Source organism: Pteropus medius, unplaced genomic scaffold (genome assembly GCF_902729225.1).
Source record: "Pteropus medius unplaced genomic scaffold, Ma_sr-lr_union100, whole genome shotgun sequence".
In the NCBI taxonomy this organism is placed as follows: Eukaryota; Metazoa; Chordata; class Mammalia; order Chiroptera; family Pteropodidae; genus Pteropus; species Pteropus medius.
Window position 1 is genome coordinate 2284143 of NW_024340701.1, and position 19923 is coordinate 2304065.

The following is a 19923-nucleotide window of genomic DNA, read 5'->3' on the forward strand; positions in this document are numbered from 1 at the left end:
GAGGTATAAAGGAAATTGGTACATTCCAGGAATTACAGATTAAGTAGTTTGGCATGACTAGAGTGAAGGATACCTGCAGGGGAAAGTTGTTGGATGAATTTGAAGAGTAAGTGGCATGGTAAGATTTACATTTAAAATAATAACAATCACTGTTATTTATAGAACACACCAACACTGTAAGGGAAGTGCTGTTATTATTCCCTAAATCTACCGATGAGGAAACCCAAGCTTAAAGGGGCTATTAGCCCAAGGTAACTCATTTCTTAAATAGCAGAGCTAGACCCCAAACCCAGGTTTGTTTTATTCCAGAGCCTGAGATCGTACACTTTTAAACACTTAGTCAACAAACATTGACTGACCTTTGCTATATAAGAGGCACTATGCTATGCTTAGCATGTGAGTGAAGCCAAAAAAGAAAGACAGCCTCTCTATTCACAAGGCTGTACAGTGTAGCTATAGAGATAGACAACTAACTATAAAACAACATGATAGATGTGGTATGAGCAAACAGCTAGGAGAACATAGAAAAGAGCAGTTATTTCTCGTTCTTGAGGGGCAAAAGACTTAGATGAGGCCTCACAGAGTTGATTTTTAGGCTGTCTTAAAAGAATAAATGAGATTTCACCAGATGCCCAGCCTCTGTCTTTATTTCATAACCAATTTTTTTATTGGTCCTCACTTGCTGTTTTTCTTTCCTTACAATCTATATACCATTCAATCTTCTACTTTGCCTTCCCACCACTCCACTAAAGCGTTCAGGCAAAAGTCACCAAGAAACTAACTGGCCAAATCCTATGACCTCTTTTAGTCCTCATCTTTCTTCACCTTTCTACACAACTTTACATAATGAATACCTCTCCTCAATCTTTTTTCTTCCCTGATTGTTGTGGCACTATGCCCTCCAGTCTCCAGTCTTGCTGCCCCTTCACAAGTTCCTTCTCTGCCCATCTCCTAGGTGCTGGTGCTCTACAGGGCACCATCCTGAGCGTCCGTTCTCCTCTTTCTTCTTTCTTCACACTTCCCTATTCCGTGTCTTCAGTTGTCATCCATTTGCCTAGGACTCCCATCTGTGGCCGCTTCTCTCCCTCTTCTCCTGCACTCCAGACCAGTGCTCCCAGCTTGTTTATTGGACTCCTCCACTTTGACTTCCCAGATTGGTTGGTATTTTTCAATGGCAGGTAATAGGAAGGTAACTCAGAGTAGTTTAATCAAGAAAGGGAAACTAATTATAAAAGGAGTGGGTCTTAAAGAATTGAAGACAGAAATGCTGCCAGGCCTTAGGAAGAGACTGGAACTAGAAACCAGAACCCGTGAAAGCCCAGGAAGCATTCAGCCTCCTCTTATCTCTGTTTTTCTCTGTGCTTCTCTTTCTCTAGCTCTTTGATAGATATGGTAGATAAAGGACCATCCCTTTTCACCCGAGAGTAAATTATACTATTCTGCCACACTGATAGTAACAGTTGTCTTTTCATCCATTTTTAAATTCCTAGGAAGGTAATCCACATTGACCAGAGGTGGGAGGGAAGGTGCAACCACACAATGCACACGTGGCTCTTGGAAGTCAGAGAGTTTCCATGAAAAAGAAAAAGGCTCCTGGGCTGAGCAAATACCCAAGAAAGTACCTGGTATAGGTACTGCAGACTCTGCAAGTCCAAAACAGAACTTATCTTTTCCGCCTACCTGCTTTTTCTCTAAAACCAAATGTAATATGTTTTCTCCTATCCTTACCTAAACTGCTTATCTTCTTATATTTCCTATTTCATTTATAGGTTCACTGAACTTTTCCTAAAATAATAGTTGCAGTTACCTTCTGTTCCTGCTTCTTCCACCCTCAGGCCTACTCAGTCATCTGCCTCTGAAATGGTAGACGAAATGGCCCCATTCTGTCTGTTTCTCTCCATTCTTACTGCCTGAATTTATGCCTGTTTTGTCTGCTTTATTGCAATAGCCTGTTGATGGGTTTTTCTGCTTTTAAGCTTGACCTCTTCAGTGCACCATCCACACTCCAACCAGAGTGACCTTTCTAAAACACTTCTCTGGTCACATTACTCTCCTGCTTGAAGGTCTTTCTATCCCTAACAGTCTGTCTGGGGTGAAAAGTGAACATCAGTGAAGGCTCCCTTGAGAGTTGCCCCTTAAGCTAGGGTCTGGAGGGTAAGTAAAGCTTGTTGGATGGAGGAGCAGGTAAAATGGCGTGTCTGTGTGACATTCTGTGATGTCATGTAGTGTTCTAAAGCTCTCATGCTTCTTAATGAGCGGCCTACTCCCTCTCACTGACCACTGGCCTTTTCTAAGTTCTCTCAGCAGAGCTCTCTGTACGACCAGATTGTAGTAGCTCTGTCCAGCCCAGTCCTGCTTAGCTCAGCCATGATGGGCCTGTGGATTATTTAAGCAACCTTTGTCTTCTTTACAGGCTCATGAGCGCTCAGAGAGTTCAGAAGTGGCTTTCGTGATGCAGCTGGTGAAAAAGCTGATGATTGTCATTGCCCGTCCAGCTCGTCTCCTGGAATGCCTGGTGAGTGGACTCTGGGAAGTTGCAGGGGTGGAGCGGGGAGGGTTTGGAGAGGTGGAAGTGGGGGCTATAGAGGAAGTATTCTGCTAACAGCAAAACCGGTGGTACCCATTGCCATTTCTACTGCTGAAGTCCTTAATTTAAATATGATATGCAAGCATCGAGGGACCAAACTAGTTCCTTTGAGAAAAACTGGATGGGCCTGAGGGATCTGGCACGGGGAGGTATTAGTCTGGTGTACCCCCACACTGAGCAGGCCCTGGGTCAGTGGGGCCCTCAAGGGTGAGGAACACGGCTGGTTTTGTTTGCACGATTTGAGTCCTTCATTTAATCATTCATTGATGCTTTATTGAGTACCTTCATGCTAAACACTAGAGATATAGGCATAAATACAGCAGAGTTCCCATGTCCTAAGCTGCTTCCTCTGTAATGGAGTTAGAGTTAGTCTTAAAGTGCCTTAGGTAGACGGCCTAGAGACATATAAATAATAATTATGGTATAGCCACAGAGGTAAGCACAAGGTACAGCAAGAACATGGTGAAGGAAGCGCTCCCTACGGGGCATGAAGCTTATTCAGCAACTTGAAGGGTGGTTATGAGTTTGCCAGGTAAGGGGCATGGGAAAGGGCAGTCGATGAAGCAAAGTATGTTTGAAGAATTGGTGAGGGATTAACCTGGAAGGTCGACCATGACAAGATCATGGAGAATGTTGGGTTCTCTGCTCATGTGTTTGCATTTATCCTTAAGGCCACTCGAAGCCATCAGAAAGTTTAGATAAGAATGTGACAGTCAGATTTACGTTTTTAAACCAAGTTTATTAAGGGATAATTTACATACAATAAAACATATCCCTTTTGAGTATACAGTTCAGTGAGTTTTAACCTGTATAATCAGTGCCACAGTTGAGGTAGAGAACATTTCTTTCACCTCATGCCCTTTGCAATCAGCCCCTGTCTTCTCTCAGACAGCCACTTATCACCTCTCTTTCACTGTGGAGAAGTTTGCCTTTTGTACAGTTTCATGTAAATGATATAATATAGTATGTTCTGACTTTTTTCACTTAGCGTATTTTTTTTGAGATTCATACATCTGGTTGCATGTATCAGCAATTGGTTCCTATTTCTGAGTAATATTTCATCAGATTTACTTTTTAAAAATGTTATTCTGGCTGCAACATGGATAGTGAATTGGAAGAGAGGGTAGGATGAGTCAGAGACCAGTGCAGTAACTTAAAGCAATTCCTGTGAGAGACAGGACTGGCCTGAACTAGGAGATTCGTAGGAGAACAGAGAAGAGGGGGATTTATGAGGTAGACATTCTGATACAAGGACTGAAGAAGAGTATGAACTTAAAAGGACTTCCGGGTCTGGCTAGATTATATCCAGGTAGATAGTGGTATAGTTCTCCAAAATAATGAGTCAGAGCTGAAGAAAGCAGTGGAGGCTGGGACTGTGGTGAAGCAGAGGGCCCCTCCCTCAACAACGTGAAGTCCACAGTTAAATAGGGGTTACAGTCAGGCCTGGGTTTGAATGCCGATTTTCTGTTCCTTCCTACCTCTGTGACCATGGACAAGTCAGTGCATCTCTTTCAGTTTTCATTTCACCAAGGTCACAGAGGTGTTATCAGAGTTTAGCCCAGAGTTGTGGCACTTAGTAGGCACTCAGTATATGGGACCCTTATTATTATGCACCCTGTGCTCTGATCCACATGGCTGTCCAACCCCTAGCACACAGGAGATTTCAGTAAATAGCTGAAGGCATGCATGTACCACCAGGGCTGTGAACCGTAACTTAGAGTGTGCCAGGACTGCTCCCGTGGACTGGGTGTGTGAACACGCCTGACAGTGCCATGTGGCTGGTGGAAGGTTTTGGACCAGGTGAATAGGCTGATCTCTTTTGAAAGCAAAAGCTCTGGTTCTTATTGCTGGGAAGACAGCTTATGCCTAGGATGTCCAGTCTGGAGGTGACCTGTAAGATACCTTTGTCCCCATTCTCATGATCCCTGAATCATGATGTTTCTAGGTATTCAGAGGAAGGAGCGTCCCATCATGAAGGGAAAGTCTCATTCATTCTGCACTGGGTGTATGCTATAAAATCACAGAGGCCAGCAGCCTCAACTTGTAGCTCTCACCGCTGACTACCTCTCTCCCCTGGTACAGGAGTTTGACCCTGAAGAGTTCTACCACCTGTTGGAAGCAGCTGAGGGCCACGCCAAAGAGGGACAAGGGATTAAATGTGACATTCCTCGCTACATCGTTAGCCAGCTGGGCCTCACACGGGATCCCCTGGAGGGTGAGCATTGCTGCCTGGTGGCTGCAGAGGCCCCACAGCCAACAACACCCACATGGAGTGACTTGAAACCCCTGGAACCCTTGAAAACCCTTGAAACTCCAGGGAAACCCCTGGAGGAGAGGCTTAGATTGGACATGGACATGGCACAGCATCAAGGGCCTCAGGGCTTTAAGAGGAACCCTGAATTCTCTGTCATAAAACAGACCCCCCCTTTGGAATTGTTCACACCTGCTTGACGAACTCACCCTGGATTGCCTTGGGCCCTTGAATTGCCTTGCACCCCCTGATTTGATTTAGAGCCTAAGGTCAAAAGAGCTCAGCAACTAAAGGACCACAATCACATTTTCAAAAATGGTCACCTCCTCTGCATGCTTCCTTCTCCTGGTGCCATCTTACAAGTCCTTCTTTGTCTTTGGGGTGGTCCCAACCCAGAGTTTCAGAAGATGATCGCCATTCTTCAGGGCTTCACACTGAGCCCCTGCCTAGACCGTGGGCTCCCATTCCCTGGTCTGTGACAGTCCTGCTGCCGCCTCCCTGCTTCCCAGCCCCATCTGGCAAAGCCGAGTCTTGGCCAACAGGATGGGGACTGAGAGCTCAGCTTTGGGCCCTGTTTTCCAAGAGTTGTCCCAAGTATGAGGGAAGCTTTATAAAATTTGCCAGGCCTTGTAAACGGCTCTAGACTTCAGGAAATAGGAGCAGCAGTATTATTTGGCATGAAAAAGTCAAAAAGCTGTGACTACACAGAGGATAGAGGAGCAGATTTACATCTCAGTCTGATGCAGAAAGCATAATGCCTACCCTACACACACCTGTCCTGTGATATGAGTAGAAGTGCCTGACAGTGCCACACACATATTTCTCTTGTGTCCTTGTTTTGTTTCTAGAAATGGCCCAGTTGAGCAGCTATGACAGTCCTGATACTCCAGAGACAGATGATTCAGTCGAGGTAAAGGTCCTGAGCTCCTGTCCCAGTCCTGGCACCTGGGCATGTGAGTTCTTTGAAGAGACCCTCTGAAGGGGGGACGGTGCATACACTATCTGAGTAGTCATTCAGCTCCTGGAGAAGAATAGGCAGGTGCAGCAGGGCTAAGAGCTGAGCTGATGCTGGGGCCACAGCCTCCCTGAGCATATGGGCTCTGAGAAGCATGCCTTCCTCCTCTTTTTCCCTTGTCTTCCAGGGCCGCGGGACATCTCTGACATCTAAAAAGACACCCTCTGAAGAAGACTTTGAAACCACTAAGCTCATCAGCAATGGCGCCTATGGGTAAAGGCAGGGGTCAGGGTGTGGCCAGACTGAGCCAAGTCAGCCCCTGGGCTCTTCCTTGTAGAACTGTATGATTCCCAGTTCTCTGGGCATCAGATGCCAGAATGGACCCTCTCCCTCCCCAAAGCCTCCTGGAGAGGCAAGAGTTCAGTTTCCTCTGACAACTGAGCATTGTTCCTTTCCCAGGTGATTCCCACTCCTCTTCGCAGCACTCCTCTCCCTGAGCTGTGAGGAGGGGTTGATCTGTGTCCTCAGGTATATCAGGAGATTGAAGAGCTCTCTGGGCAGAGGGCCCAGACCCTTCTCATTGATAAGCACACCCTGCTCCTTTGTTCTGTGCATTTATAAGGTGTAAGAGGAGGCAGTTTGGCCACCCCAGCTCTGGGTGGTGGAGAGCACAGCTCAGGCGCTGAGGGTCCATGGGGGACGGGATGGGCTGTGTTTCCCAGGGCTGTATTCCTGGTGCGGCACAAGTCCACTCGGCAGCGCTTTGCCATGAAGAAGATCAACAAGCAGAACCTAATCCTACGGAACCAGATTCAGCAGGCTTTCGTGGAGCGTGACATACTGACTTTTGCCGAGAACCCCTTTGTGGTCAGCATGTTCTGCTCCTTTGAGACCAAGCGCCACCTCTGCATGGTGATGGAGTATGTTGAAGGTACTGGGGGAAAGGCGGCCTGGCATGGAGGCCAAGGCACAATCTGAGACTTGGCCTTGAGCTGGGAGCAATAGCTCTGTATAGGGGTAAAGTTTTAGGGCTCAGCTTCCCCGTCTCTGTTTGATATTGGTTTCTGCCTTAGGATCTCAGAGACTATTTGGCTACGGTGGGCACAAGGCTCCCTGCCCCTCACAGGGAGAGGCATCTGCAGCGGTAGCAGATGCAGCCCGTGTCAGCTACCCTGGGACAGGATGTATTAGCCTGGCAGCTATAGAATCTTATACCCCAAAGCCTGCACAACCTCTGCTGCTGGTGCCAGGCAGGAACAAAGGAAGTAGCAGAGCTACAAAAGCCCTGGGTTGGATGCTGGGAAGATTGCATCTGGGCCCTCAGAAGAAAGGAAAGCCATTGCTCTGGCTGATGGCTTGTGACGGGGACGCCCTATAAGGCCACACAAAATGCTCTGAGGGCGGAACAGAAGAGCATCATGGGGCACGATTCTGGAGAGGGGCAGCAGCTTGGCCAGTGGCCTTCCCTCTCCCCTTCTGAATTCTGTGTATAACTTCTATAGATAATTTGCCTAAGTCTTGACATTGAAGCTGAACAAACCTCCCCTTTAAATTAGTGGGTTTGTGCTAGGAGTTTACAATGTTACTCAAAAACTAAAGGACACCTGAACAATGCTGAAGTCTCAGCCAGATGTGTTTACAATCCACAGGATTCCCATTCTAAAATAACTTAGTCTTATCCCTACAAGTCAACTCACAGACACAGAGGCCTGGGTTCCTTCCATCTCTGGCTTGAACAGTGGCCTAAACAGTCATTCACTGTACCACCCACTCCCTTCCACACTCTGTCTCCCAGCCATGCAGCCATCACTGTCTCTAGCACCAGGGTCTTCCTTGAGGCTGTCTCCTCTTGGGCCTTAGAGACTGTAAGTCTGAGACCTTCTAGAGCAGAGAACTGGATCCTTCCTTCACGTGGCGTGGCCTTGTTGCAGGAGGAGACTGTGCCACTCTGCTGAAGAACATCGGGGCCCTGCCTGTGGACATGGTGCGTCTGTACTTTGCGGAAACTGTGCTGGCCCTGGAATACTTACACAACTATGGCATCGTGCACCGTGACCTCAAGCCTGACAAGTATGCCCACTATCTGGGTCCCTTGTCCAAGGTCTCCCTCTTGGGTCTCTAGATAAATGGATGCAGACACAGCATGTTTGAATCTATACCAGAATGGCTGCTAGGAAACAGTGCCCATGTGGGTATCCATCTAGGTTTAGTGCTTTATCCTCTGAGCATCCCGAATGCAAAACCCAGTGCCAACAAGGTCTGGCAGGGGCATTGTAAGGCTTTGGTGACATGTAGTCACTGAGGAGCACCACTCAAGGATCCAAGCAAGAACAAAAGAATCAGCATATCTAATAGATGGCTGAACAAGCATTCTAATACTGACATCTATTCTATGCCAAGCATAGTATTATGGGCTATAAAATAGTAGAACTTAAGTCTAGTGTGGGAGACAAATATCCGTGTATAAGCTACTTCTCAGGAGGTATTATTAGGCAGTTGGAAAAAGGTGTGAGGAGCTTTCTAAAACTGGGGAATGGCATTTGCAAAGACAAAGGTGGGAGAGAACATGACCCATTCAAGAACTACCCTTAGTACAATGTGGCTGAAGCTGGAGATTGTTGGTTGCTCAGAGAAATAAGAGATAAGGCTAGATAGGCAGGGATTAGATCACCAAGGGCCTTTTCGTTAATTTTGGGTTTTATTTTAAAGGGTCCTAGAGTCCTTTTGAAGGGCCTGTTAACTAAAGGTATCATAGAATGACACACTCAGATTTTGGTTGTAGTTTAGGAAGATCACTCTGGCATTGGAAAGAGATGGTGAGACCACTACAGTAGACCAGTCCAAAAACAATGCCTGCACCAGAACAGTCGGGATGGAGAAGAGGGACAGTGTTGGGGGAGTAAAGGAAACGATAAGGTTGGTGTAGAGGTGCAAAGAGAAGTGAGAGAGCAGAAGGAGTTGGATATCTTCCAGATTTCCAGCTTGGGACTGGTGCGTGGTGATGAACCTCTGCAGTGGAAAGTGGCCTTGACATTAGACAGACCTGAGTTCAAATGACTACTCGTTAACTCTGTGAACTCGAGTCTGAATTGGACCTCTCTGAGCTTCATGTTCCTCCTCTTTAAAATGGAGATAATAAAACCTACTTTTGTTGTGTTACTCTATATGATAATCTTTCAGGAGCCAGAATATTTTTATAAATAATCAGTAAAGTACTTATCACTGAGCTCAGTAGGTAATAGAAGTCATTGCTTTTCACTGAGGAAAGGACCAGTTAAGAGGTGTTACTTTGGACAAGTTGAGTTTGTGGTACCTGTAAGACTTCTGGGCAGTTAGTAAGCATGGAACTCTAGAAGTCAGGGCCAGAGATACTGATTTGGGAATCATAGAGTAAAGGGGTGGCAAGGTGCAGCCTTCTCACAAAATGAAATGTGAAGGGAGGAGAGAGAGTTCTCTCTCTGTGAGAGCTTATTTCTAATTTCTCCCAACCAACCCTCCTTGTAAGACCAACCATGGTCATGGAACAAGAGTATGTGCCCCTTTCCTCTCTCCCTGAGACGGGGGTATTGTGCGCCACCCAGGTCAGGAGAGGGGACTGGGAATGGCTATAGTCTTAGGATGAAGCTGATCACTCTAGAAGAAAGTCTGTTCCTTAGCTGGCTGACACCTGCCTCCAGTTGAGGGCAATAAGCAGAAATGAATTGGGGGAATGGGCGAAAGGCAGGTTAGATGTGCAGAATGCAGTACTCACAAAGCCAGTGCTGTTTTTTCTTTCACAGCTGCCTGTCTCCTTTCTGAAGCTACCCTACTTATGTCCCACAGTAACTCCATAAAAGCCTGAGTGGGAAAATTTGGCATATCCTAAAATCAGCACTCTTAGGAAATTAGGAAATAACTCCATCCTTTTCTCTGGTTTTCTAGCCTCCTGATTACGTCCATGGGGCACATCAAGCTCACTGACTTTGGCCTTTCTAAAATTGGCCTCATGAGTTTGACAACAAACTTGTACGAGGGTCACATTGAAAAGGATGCCCGGGAGTTCTTGGACAAGCAGGTAAGGAAGGATAGTTGAGACTTTGGAGGTTGAATTCCAGGTCTCAAAATAAGGCCACATGCTTACCATGTTAGATAGATGTTAAGAATGGGAGCTCCTATCTTTTTCACCTTTGGTTCCAGAGAGGCATTGAGATAGGTAGCGCATTTGAAAAATAGAGTGGGCTGTGGAAATCATAAATATAAAATCCAAAATCGTCTTCTTCCTCAGGATTTGGAGAAGAAAGGTCCTAAATGCAGACACTCTCAGAGACTGGTATGAGATCAGTCCTGAACCTTCTATCCTAAGTCAAGGGCAAGGCTCTCCTAGAGTCTGTTCTTGGAACACAGCTCCAAATTTCCACCAAGCTATCGCCCAACTTCCTGATAGTAGCCTCTAGATGTTCCCTGCTTTGACATTTCAGGTTGTGGCTGTTCACAAGTCACTCTAGTTGTCATGTGATTATAGGCTCTATTCTTTGGAAGGCTGGAGGGTAAAGGCCAGTTGTGGAGTGGGGACCAGATGCCAAAAGGAGGTTTGAGGGATCAGGGAGTGGTGATTCCAGGCTAGCATTAGATGTTTTGGGTAATGAGAAAGTACATAAACTCACCACCCCGCCAGCAGTTCCAACTCTGGTACCCATGCCCTTCCTGTTGATCCTGCTCATTAACCAGTTAGCCGAGTCTTCATTCAGAGATGTTTTTACCCCTCCTGCTGTCATGCCAATGAGCTGCCTCAGGAAGCTGAGCCAGCCTGGCTTCTCTGCGCCCAGGTATGCGGGACCCCGGAGTACATTGCGCCTGAGGTGATCCTGCGTCAGGGCTATGGGAAGCCAGTGGACTGGTGGGCCATGGGCATAATCCTGTATGAGTTCCTGGTGGGCTGCGTCCCTTTCTTTGGAGACACTCCGGAGGAGCTCTTTGGGCAAGTGATCAGTGGTAGGTACCGTCACCCTGGCCTACTTGGGGAGGCAGAGTCTGGGTCCACAAATATGATTTATGCATACATCTGCGAGGCTTTTGAATTCTTGTTCTGAGTTCATGTGTGTTCTCTGTGTCACCTGGGGTTCTTTTTGTGTTCATATATTCCCCTATATGTGCATGGGTATACCTGTGTTGTATATGTGCATATCCTGTGAGTGAGTTCTGTGTATGTGTGAGTTTGCATGTGTCTTGAGTATAAAGGTAGGGTGAACTAGGGCCTCAGGACTGGGAAAGTCACTGCTTTGCAGTGCCCACCTTGGATCAAAGAACAAGCCGTGATCTAGGGTGTGAGAGACTTCCTTAGGGTGCCAGGACCTATAGAACTTAAGGAATTGGGGTCCCAGGCAAGCTTTCAGGGGCTCTCGGCTGGACCCTTTATGCCTCCTTACCCTTATCCTTTCCAAGGACCATTTTCTCCATCTCCTCACTCTGCCCACAAATTCTGAGACCCTTCTCTAGCCCACTCATTTCCCTCTCACCCCCAATGACTCATCAGATGAGATTGTGTGGCCTGAGGGGGATGACGCACTTCCGCCCGATGCCCAGGACCTCACTTCTAAATTGCTCCACCAGAACCCTCTGGAGAGACTGGGTACAGGTAGGAAAGGCCCCGCTAACCTTTCTTACTACCACTGGACGAGGGAGGAGGGAGGCTAAGTCCATGCAGCTGGGAGGTTCAGGCTTCAGATGTGGGCAGTGCTAATGCATCCTGAAACTGCCCTGTTCTCTCTGGGCAGAAAAGTGTGGAAGGTCCTGGAGCTGAGGCCTCCAGGTCTTGCCTCATACAGTCTGGGTTCTCACTGGACTTTCTGACTCGGACTTCCCAGCTCATCCCACCCTCTTGCCCATGCCCTTCCTGTGCACAGGCAGTGCCTATGAGGTGAAGCAGCACCCATTCTTTACTGGTCTGGACTGGACGGGCCTCCTTCGCCAGAAGGCTGAATTTATTCCTCAGTTGGAGTCAGAGGATGATACCAGCTACTTTGACAGTAAGGCCACTAGTGGAACAGGTTGGGGGAGTGGGACTCCTACAGTTTTGCTCAGAAACAGCTGTGTACCCTGAACTTGTCATTGGGAGCAACTTCTCCAGGCCTCTCTGAAGTCTGACAGGCTCAAAAGGAGGCCACTGCCAGGGGCCTCTGAAGAGAACTGTCCTGTGTCTGACCCAGCCCGCTCAGATCGATACCACCACATGGACTCGGAGGATGAAGAGGAAGTGAGTGAGGATGGCTGCCTTGAGATCCGTCAGTTTTCTTCCTGCTCTCCAAGGTTCAGCAAGGTATAACAGACTGGGTAGAACAGGCTGGAGGCCTGGGAGTAGAGGACCTGTCAAGGGACATACCTGGGGCAGGCTAGGGGAGGAGGTGATGGGGCTCCCTCTAGGAAAAGAGGAGGAAAGGACCGGGCCTGCATGACAGATACTTCTAGAACCACTCCAGACCCTGACATCTGAGATGCCAGGTCAGACCAGTAGAACAGCTGCTTCCTTGAATATTTACTTGGTATGTATGGGGGAAGGAGGGGAGTACTGGTTCAAATTCCTTGGTTTCAGGTGCCAAGGATACCTTTCCCCTCCTGTGTCTCTTGGAACCTATCCCCAGCATGTCTTCTGTGCCCACAGGTGTACAGCAGCATGGAGAGGCTCTCACTGCTCGATGAGCGCCGGACACCACCCCCCACCAAGCGCAGCCTGAGCGAGGAGAAGGAAGACCGCTCAGATGGCCTGGCAGGGCTCAAAGGCCGAGACCGGAGCTGGGTGATTGGCTCCCCTGAGATGTGAGCACCCAGAGCTCACTCAGGGGGTGCAGCATAGCCATCCATCAGTTGTCACAGATTATGGGCGAGAGATCGTGGGGAGGACTGCTGGTGTCAGTGAGGGATTATTCACAAGAATGGCTCCTAGAGGAATGTCTGAGGAGAAGAGTTCTGTGAGCCCCTAAGGCAGGCTGAGCTGGAGGAGGAGAGCGCCCAAGCCATCTCACCCTAGGCTTTATGTCTCACAGATTGCGGAAGCGGCTGTCGGTGTCCGAGTCATCCCACACCGAGAGTGACTCAAGCCCTCCACTGACGGTGCGACGCCGCTGCTCAGGCCTCCTGGATGTACCTCGATTCCCTGAGGGTCCTGAGGAGGCTAGCAGTACCCCCAGGAAGCAGCAGCAGGAGGGCACATGGTTTCTGACACCCCTGTCTGGAGAAGGGGTGTCTGGGCCTATCCCTGAACGGCAAGTGGAACGGCAGTTGAAGCTGGATGAGGAGCCTGTTAGCCAGAGCAGTGGTTCCAGTCCAGGTGTGGCCCAGCAGGTGGCCAAAGGGCCTAAGCTGGAGGATACCGCAGGGAGGCAGGGAGGGGAGGCTCAGCTGTGTTGCAGGTCTCATGGCTCACTTGGGCCCACAGCCATGGAGACCCGAGGCCGTGGGATGCCACAGCTAGCTGAGGGAGCCACAGCCAAGGCCCTCAGTGACCTGGCGGTGCGCAGGGCCCGCCACCGTCTACTCTCTGGAGACTCTATAGAAAAGCGCACTGCTCGCCCCATCAACAAAGTGATCAAGTCTGCCTCAGCCACAGCCCTGTCCCTCCTTATTCCCGCAGGTAAGGCCCTGGGGAACTAGGATAAATCTCACAGGAAGGGCCTTGGAATCTGAGAGTCTGTGGCAGGGGGCTGCAAGTGGCAGGTGTATCTGTGTGTTGTATGTTAAGGAGCATGGATCTGAGACACTATGTGTCACTGCTACCCCAGTTATGAGACTAGAGGTCTCTAAAAGTGTGCATTGGTGTCTGGGGCTGTGTGTGTCCCAGAAGGCAGGACAACACCTGAGGCAGGCTCTGAGGCAGAGCTTATTTTTAAATCCTGGTTCCATCACTAAATGGTTCTTGACCTTGAAGAAGTTGCTTAACCTCCCAAGTCTCAAGTTCCTCATCAAAAAAAAAAAAAGTGGACATTAATAGTGGTAGCTCATAGGATAATTGTGATGTTTAAATGTGTATGAAGAGCTTCTATGGTCCCTGATACATATAAGCATTCTGTAAATATTAGCCGCCATTCCCTATCACCTTCTGGGGTCTGTGAGGGTCTGGGTATATGAGATGGCCTTGCTGCTCAGAGGCTGTGAGGAAGACATACCTGGGCTCAGGCTCTGTCTCTGACTAGAGCTGTGTGGGATACACAGCCTAGATGGGAGGCCAGTCTGGGAGCATGGCCATGACGGAGTCCTCTGACTCACTAAGTCCTGGATTCTCCTTCTCCAGAACACCACACCTGCTCTCCATTGGCCAGCCCCATGTCCCCACATTCCCAGTCATCCAACCCGTCATCCAGGGACTCTTCTCCAAGCAGGGACTTCTTGCCAGCCCTCGGCAACTCGAGAGCCCCCATCACCATCCACCGAGCTGGCAAGAAGTACGGCTTCACCTTGAGGGCCATCCGTGTCTACATGGGTGACTCAGATGTCTACACTGTGCACCACATGGTGTGGGTATGTCTGCCCATCCAGACCCGTTTTTCCCCAGCTTCATCACTCTGCTACCTCTCCCTACTAGGGCCTGCCTGTCCCTGCCCCATCCCTGCCCACACTACCCTCGGGGGTCATGCTCAGGCTCCAGACTGAGGACTCTTCTCTCCTTGGGGCAGCATGTGGAGGATGGAGGTCCAGCCAGTGAGGCGGGACTTCGTCAGGGTGACCTCATCACTCACGTCAATGGGGAGCCTGTGCATGGGCTGGTGCACACAGAGGTGGTGGAGCTGATCCTGAAGGTCAGTGCCGGGCATGCTGCCTGCCATGGCCTACCCAGCTGTGTGGGTGTGTGGCTGGCCTTAGGGAGATGGGAAGGTCAGGACTTAGGACCTGGGTGTGACCGTGCCTGGGTTCTTGCTGGAAGGCAGCACCCTCATTGACCATGGCCCAGGGATCCTTCTGAGCTGTGTGTAGGACTGGAGAACAGGAGGAGTAAGCCTTTTCTCTACCTTCCCAACCCCAAACTACGTGGGCTCCAGTTGGAGCCATTTTTATAACTGTGGTTCAGATATGTTGATGCATGAGCAAAACATAGGGCCATGATCCAGCCAGGCCCCGGGGTAGGGGCAGGGGCGACAATATGGCCACCGCCTTAGTCTAGGCTCATGCTCTCTTCCCCAGAGTGGAAACAAGGTGTCTATTTCAACTACTCCTCTGGAGAACACATCCATTAAAGTAGGGCCAGCTCGGAAGGGCAGCTACAAGGCCAAGATGGCCCGAAGGAGCAAGCGGAGCCGGGCCAAGGATGGGCAAGAAAGGTGAGCCAGACTTAGCCCAAAGGTCTGCCCTAAACCAGTATATGGTACTGTTTGGGGTTGGGGGAAGGGGGCACAGTGTATGTTGTGCTCTGGATACCAATCAGACAGCCTTTGACCCTTGTCTCTGCAGCAGAAAAAGGAGCTCCCTGTTCCGGAAGATAACGAAGCAGGCATCCCTTCTCCACACCAGCCGCAGCCTCTCTTCCCTTAACCGCTCCTTGTCATCAGGGGAGAGCGGGCCGGGCTCTCCCACACACAGCCACAGCCTTTCCCCGCGATCGCCCACTCAGCATTCAGGTAGGAAGGGCTCCTTAAGATCACAGAGACGGCCCCTGAGAGGGAGTAATGTGCCTGGGGGCCTCTCTGCTTCTCACTGGTCTCACTCTGAAACTCTCATTCAACCCACCCCCTGAAAAACCCAGCAGTCTTGGGGAGGAGGTAACAGAGTAGAGGGTGACTTTGTTCCTGTAGCCTGGGCTCTGGTTCACTGCTGGGGTAACCTTGATGTTCTTGGGACATTCCAGGGCTAATCCCTGCCTTATTCCTCAGTCACTTCTAACAGCTAATACTACTCTGCCTTTCTCTGTTTGTGCAAAGTGGGAGGGAATTCGTCACAGAGCAGCTCCCCCAACTCCAGCGTGCCCAGCTCTCCAGCCAGCTCTGGGCACACGAGGCCCAGCTCCCTGCATGGTCTGGCACCCAAGCTCCAACGCCAGTACCGCTCTCCACGGCGCAAGTCAGCAGGCAGCATCCCTCTGTCACCACTGGCCCACACCCCTTCTCCACCGCCAGCTGCTTCACCCCAGCGCTCCCCATCGCCCCTGTCTGGCCATGGAACCCAGGCCCTCCCCACCAAGCTTCACTTGTCGCCTCCCCTAGGTAGGCAACTCTCACGGCCCAAGAGTGCAGAACCACCCCGCTCACCACTCCTTAAGAGGGTACAATCAGCCGAGAAACTGGCAGCTGCACTTGCTGCTTCAGAGAAGAAGCTAGCCACTTCACGAAAGCATAGCCTTGACCTGCCCCACCCTGAGCTAAAGAAGGAACTGCCACCCAGGGAAGTCAGCCCTCTGGAGGTGGTTGGGACCAGGAGTGTGCTGTCTGGGAAGGGGGTGCTGCAGCCTGCTCCTTCACGGGCTCTAGGCATCCTTCGACAGGACCGGGCTGAACGGCGAGAGTCACTGCAAAAGCAGGAAGCCATCCGTGAGGTTGACTCTTCAGAGGATGACACTGATGAGGGGCCCGAGAACGGCCAGGGTGTACAGGAGCCAAGCTTGGTACTTAACTCAGAAGTGGGCCAAGATCAACTGCTCAGAGGAGCAGGAGAGGGTGAGGAAGAAGATAACTTCTTGCCCAGGAGGCAGGGCCCAGTGGTCCCAAGCCTACTGACAGGGATCACTCTGGAACCTCCCAGAATGGAAGGCCCTGGTGTCCCCCAGAAGAGGCTTGGGATCCCGCAAGTCTTTGAGGGGACTGCCCGCTCTTTGTCACCAGCTTCCAGCCTGGGTAGGGCTGGACCCACAGACCCCATCCCCACTGAAGGCTGCTTAAAGGCCCAGCCCCTCCACACTCAGGCACTAACAGCACTTTGTCCCAGCTCTTCAGGATGCATCCCCACCAGTTGCCCCACTGCTTCCTCCACCTCTGGAGAGCCAGGCCCATGGTCCTGGAAATTCCTTCCCGAGGACCCAGACAGGGCATCCTCGAGCAGAAAGGCAACAATGGAAGGTGGACTGGTCAGCTCCCAGGGTTTGGAAACCATGACTCCAGCTCACCCTGAGAACTGGTCTCCCAGGCAGGAGGGGAAGTCATGTCCACCCAGTGCCCCTGGGCTGGCCCAGCCACCTTGTGAGCTTCCCAACCAACACTGGCTATGGGAGCCTGAATACGCACAAATAGAGAAAGAAGAGCCAGCCCTGGGCATCACCAAAGTGCCTGATGCCTCAGGTGACAGGAGGCAGAACGTTCCATGCAGAAGCTGCCCCCTCACCCAGGAGCCTGGGCTCAGACTGCTCCAGAGGGGCCAAGTCCCAGGGGGCTCTCAAAAGCACCAGGACTCGGCCCCCAATGAGCTTTTCAAGCGAACGTAGCAGTTTGCCATTTCTTGCACTCAGACCTGTGTAATACATGCTCTTGGAAACCACCTTTGTCTCTTGCTTCTTTCCTTCACTCAACACAAATGTAAACTCAAGATCCAATGTTGCTGCTGAAAACAGAGTGGAAAATAAGACAGTTTCCATTTTCAGGGGAGGGGCATCTAACCCACCTTGGCTTCTTAGAGATATGACATCTGAGCTCAGACCTGAAGAAGGAAAGGTGATAGGTAGTGGGTTAGATGAATGGGAATTTAAAAGTGGAAATGGGTCTAATGAGTTAGGCAAGGGTCGCAGCTAATGGTCTTCCGGGAGTTTAGACTTTCTGTAGGTGATGAGGAACCCAACAGGGCCATGTAGTGACTAATAAGTCCTGTTTTATACATAAAGGGAATTAAGATTTTCATAGAGTAACATGCTCAAGATCATAAAGCTTGATCAGAGCTAGGATTAAATCCAAGGTCTCTCTAGACTCCAGAACCCACACAAAACTCCCACATTGGAATGCCTCTTAGCCAGAAAATGAGGAAAAAAGGTGAAGGGAGTGGAGTTGAACTTGGGAAATTTATTTAGAGGTACTTGTGGGATGCCCAGAAGGTAATTGGATGCATGGGTCTGGAACTCGGAAATCTGGACTGAAGCTAGAAATTTGATAGTCATCAATGTATCAATAGTGATATACTGAAGAGCACTAGCATTTAAGGCAAAGAAAGAAGACTTAGAAGGAGCAGCCAGAAGAGAGTCATAAAACCTAAGAGAGGAAAGAGTTTTTAAAATGGAGGAAGACGTTACTTGGTAAAATGCTGAGAGGCCAAGTGAGATGAAATTAGAGAACTGCCTTCTGTATTTGGTAATGTCCTTAATGTTTGTAGCCAATGTGCCCTGCCTGGGCTATTGTCAGGTAGGCCTCAGCACTGGAGATGGACATTACTGAGGTGGGCAACTCTCAGTCAGTGGAAATACACTGGGTGGGTGATGTGAAAGGGACGGGGAGGACATCCGTGGAGCTACTATCTTGGAGGAGTCAGGAGCAGGGCTGTGGGGGAGTGCCAAGGCTAGAAGAGTACCTCCATGGTGGTGCAGGACTTGTGAAACTGCTGTCTTGGAATAGTCGTCCCGTAACCCAATGCTGAGATCCGAAGGGAAGGCATCAAGAGACCTGGAAACAGGAAAATGCTTCATCACCCTGCGTGGGGAAGGCTGTGGCCACCAGAGGGCGCACCCTGCCCATGGTAGCAGAGCCCACAAGTGGGACATCTGTCCTCTCTTGAACTCACTTCCTCCTTCAGTCATTCACTGACAGCTGACCCTCAGACTGCCTGTACTGGATGCTGAGAACACAAGTAACTGGGGGAGTCCCCCATGTATATCAGGATGTGGTTGGAAGCACCATACCACAGGTGAAAGGGGTGGGGCAGACACATCTTGCTGCAGGTCCATGGGAGGGCAGAACTGCCCCTTGGGGTTGGAAATGGGAGGGCAGAGAGGAGGGTCAGGAGGCTAGGCACAGAGATGTTAAGCATCCTATAATGCATAGGGCAACTGTCCCCAAGTGCCAATGATGTTCCCTTGAGAAACTGCCAGATTAGCCTGAGGAGGTGAGGAGTTTCTGAAAGGTAACTACAGGGAAGTGATATAATCAGATTTGTTTTAGGAAGATCACGGGCTCAAGTGTAGAAAGGCTCAAGAGGACCAGAAAGAAAACAGTAATAGTGACCCATTATGTACTGAACTACAGCCAACAACAGTGAGGAGGTCTCCCCAGAAAGAGGGGAAGTATAGGGAGCCGGACACTGCTTCGGCAGTCTTGAGCAAAGAGACGGCAATTAAAGCCACAAGAGTAGATGGACACTGTACAGAAAATGGGTACAAAAGGAAAAAGACCCAAGACACTGGGAATTAGCCAAAAGGAGAAAGCCATTGAAGAGGAGTTGAAGTGGGGAATGAGATCCTGAACTTGGGAGAAGCCAGACCATTTTAAGAATTTTGCAATTTATCCTAAGAGCAATTGAAAGTTATTTAATGGTTTTACACAGGTTCAGATTTGCATTTTGAAAAGATGACTCTGGTTGCTATAATGAGAATGGATTTGAGCAGAGGAAGAAGGGGGGCCTTCCAGTATTAAGAGATAGTGAGAAAATGGAGAAAAATGATGTCTTCGATATTTAGTAAAACTGATATGGGTTGGGGTGAGTTTTATGTAGACATGAAACAGAGAAGATATCAAGAATAATAACTACATTTCTGACTTGTATAACCAGATGAATTATATATTTCCATTCACTAAGATAGAAATAATGGAAGAGAACCAGGGCAAGGCGGTGATCCTGCATTCAGTATGCTGAACCTAGGGTACCTCTCAATAGAGGTCTGGGCAGGAGAAACAAAGATGGACGTAAATGGCCTAGAGATGGTAGGCGAATTCATAGATACGGATAAAACTGCCAGGGAAAAAGTCATAAGTGAGAGGCAGCAGGAGTCCAGGAGAATTAAAAGGAACAGAGATGTAAGAGGAAAACTAGATGAATGAGTTGTCATGGAGACAGTTTTTCATGGAGAAAAGTAGTCGGCAATGACGGTTACTGAAGACATCAAAGAGCAGTTTCAGGAAATGGTGGAAACTGCTCTGAAATGCTGGAGGAGGTAAGGAGATAAAGACAAATTCAGACAGTTTTTTCAGAAGGTGTGGCTTTGAAGAAAAGACAATGGAAGAATATAGGATTGAGTAGGGATTGGAGAAATGGAGTGAA

At 49.4% G+C, this 19923-nt stretch overlaps 1 protein-coding gene across 12 annotated transcripts in view; it reads left to right on the forward strand.

Moving 5' to 3' along the window:
- The window catches only part of MAST2 (microtubule associated serine/threonine kinase 2), a 178475-nt gene extending 161252 nt beyond the window's left edge, over positions 1-17223 (forward strand). For 7 of the 12 annotated variants that reach the window (XM_039884734.1, XM_039884760.1, XM_039884770.1 and 4 more), the window contains 19 exons: positions 2414-2515; positions 4670-4802; positions 5687-5748; positions 5981-6066; positions 6516-6724; positions 7725-7863; positions 9715-9847; positions 10599-10764; positions 11306-11407; positions 11676-11798; positions 11979-12088; positions 12431-12585; positions 12813-13096; positions 13205-13399; positions 14057-14283; positions 14439-14561; positions 14944-15080; positions 15211-15377; positions 15678-17223. In XM_039884734.1, the coding sequence (XP_039740668.1) occupies positions 2414-2515; positions 4670-4802; positions 5687-5748; positions 5981-6066; positions 6516-6724; positions 7725-7863; positions 9715-9847; positions 10599-10764; positions 11306-11407; positions 11676-11798; positions 11979-12088; positions 12431-12585; positions 12813-13096; positions 13205-13399; positions 14057-14283; positions 14439-14561; positions 14944-15080; positions 15211-15377; positions 15678-17170 (4146 nt within the window). In that variant the 3' untranslated portion in view covers positions 17171-17223. The remainder of the gene's footprint in view (positions 1-2413; positions 2516-4669; positions 4803-5686; positions 5749-5980; positions 6067-6515; positions 6725-7724; positions 7864-9714; positions 9848-10598; positions 10765-11305; positions 11408-11675; positions 11799-11978; positions 12089-12430; positions 12586-12812; positions 13097-13204; positions 13400-14056; positions 14284-14438; positions 14562-14943; positions 15081-15210; positions 15378-15677) is intronic. The other 5 variants (XM_039884751.1, XM_039884810.1, XM_039884820.1 and 2 more) reach the window with 4 other exon arrangements.
- Positions 17224-19923: the final 2700 nt, after the last annotated feature.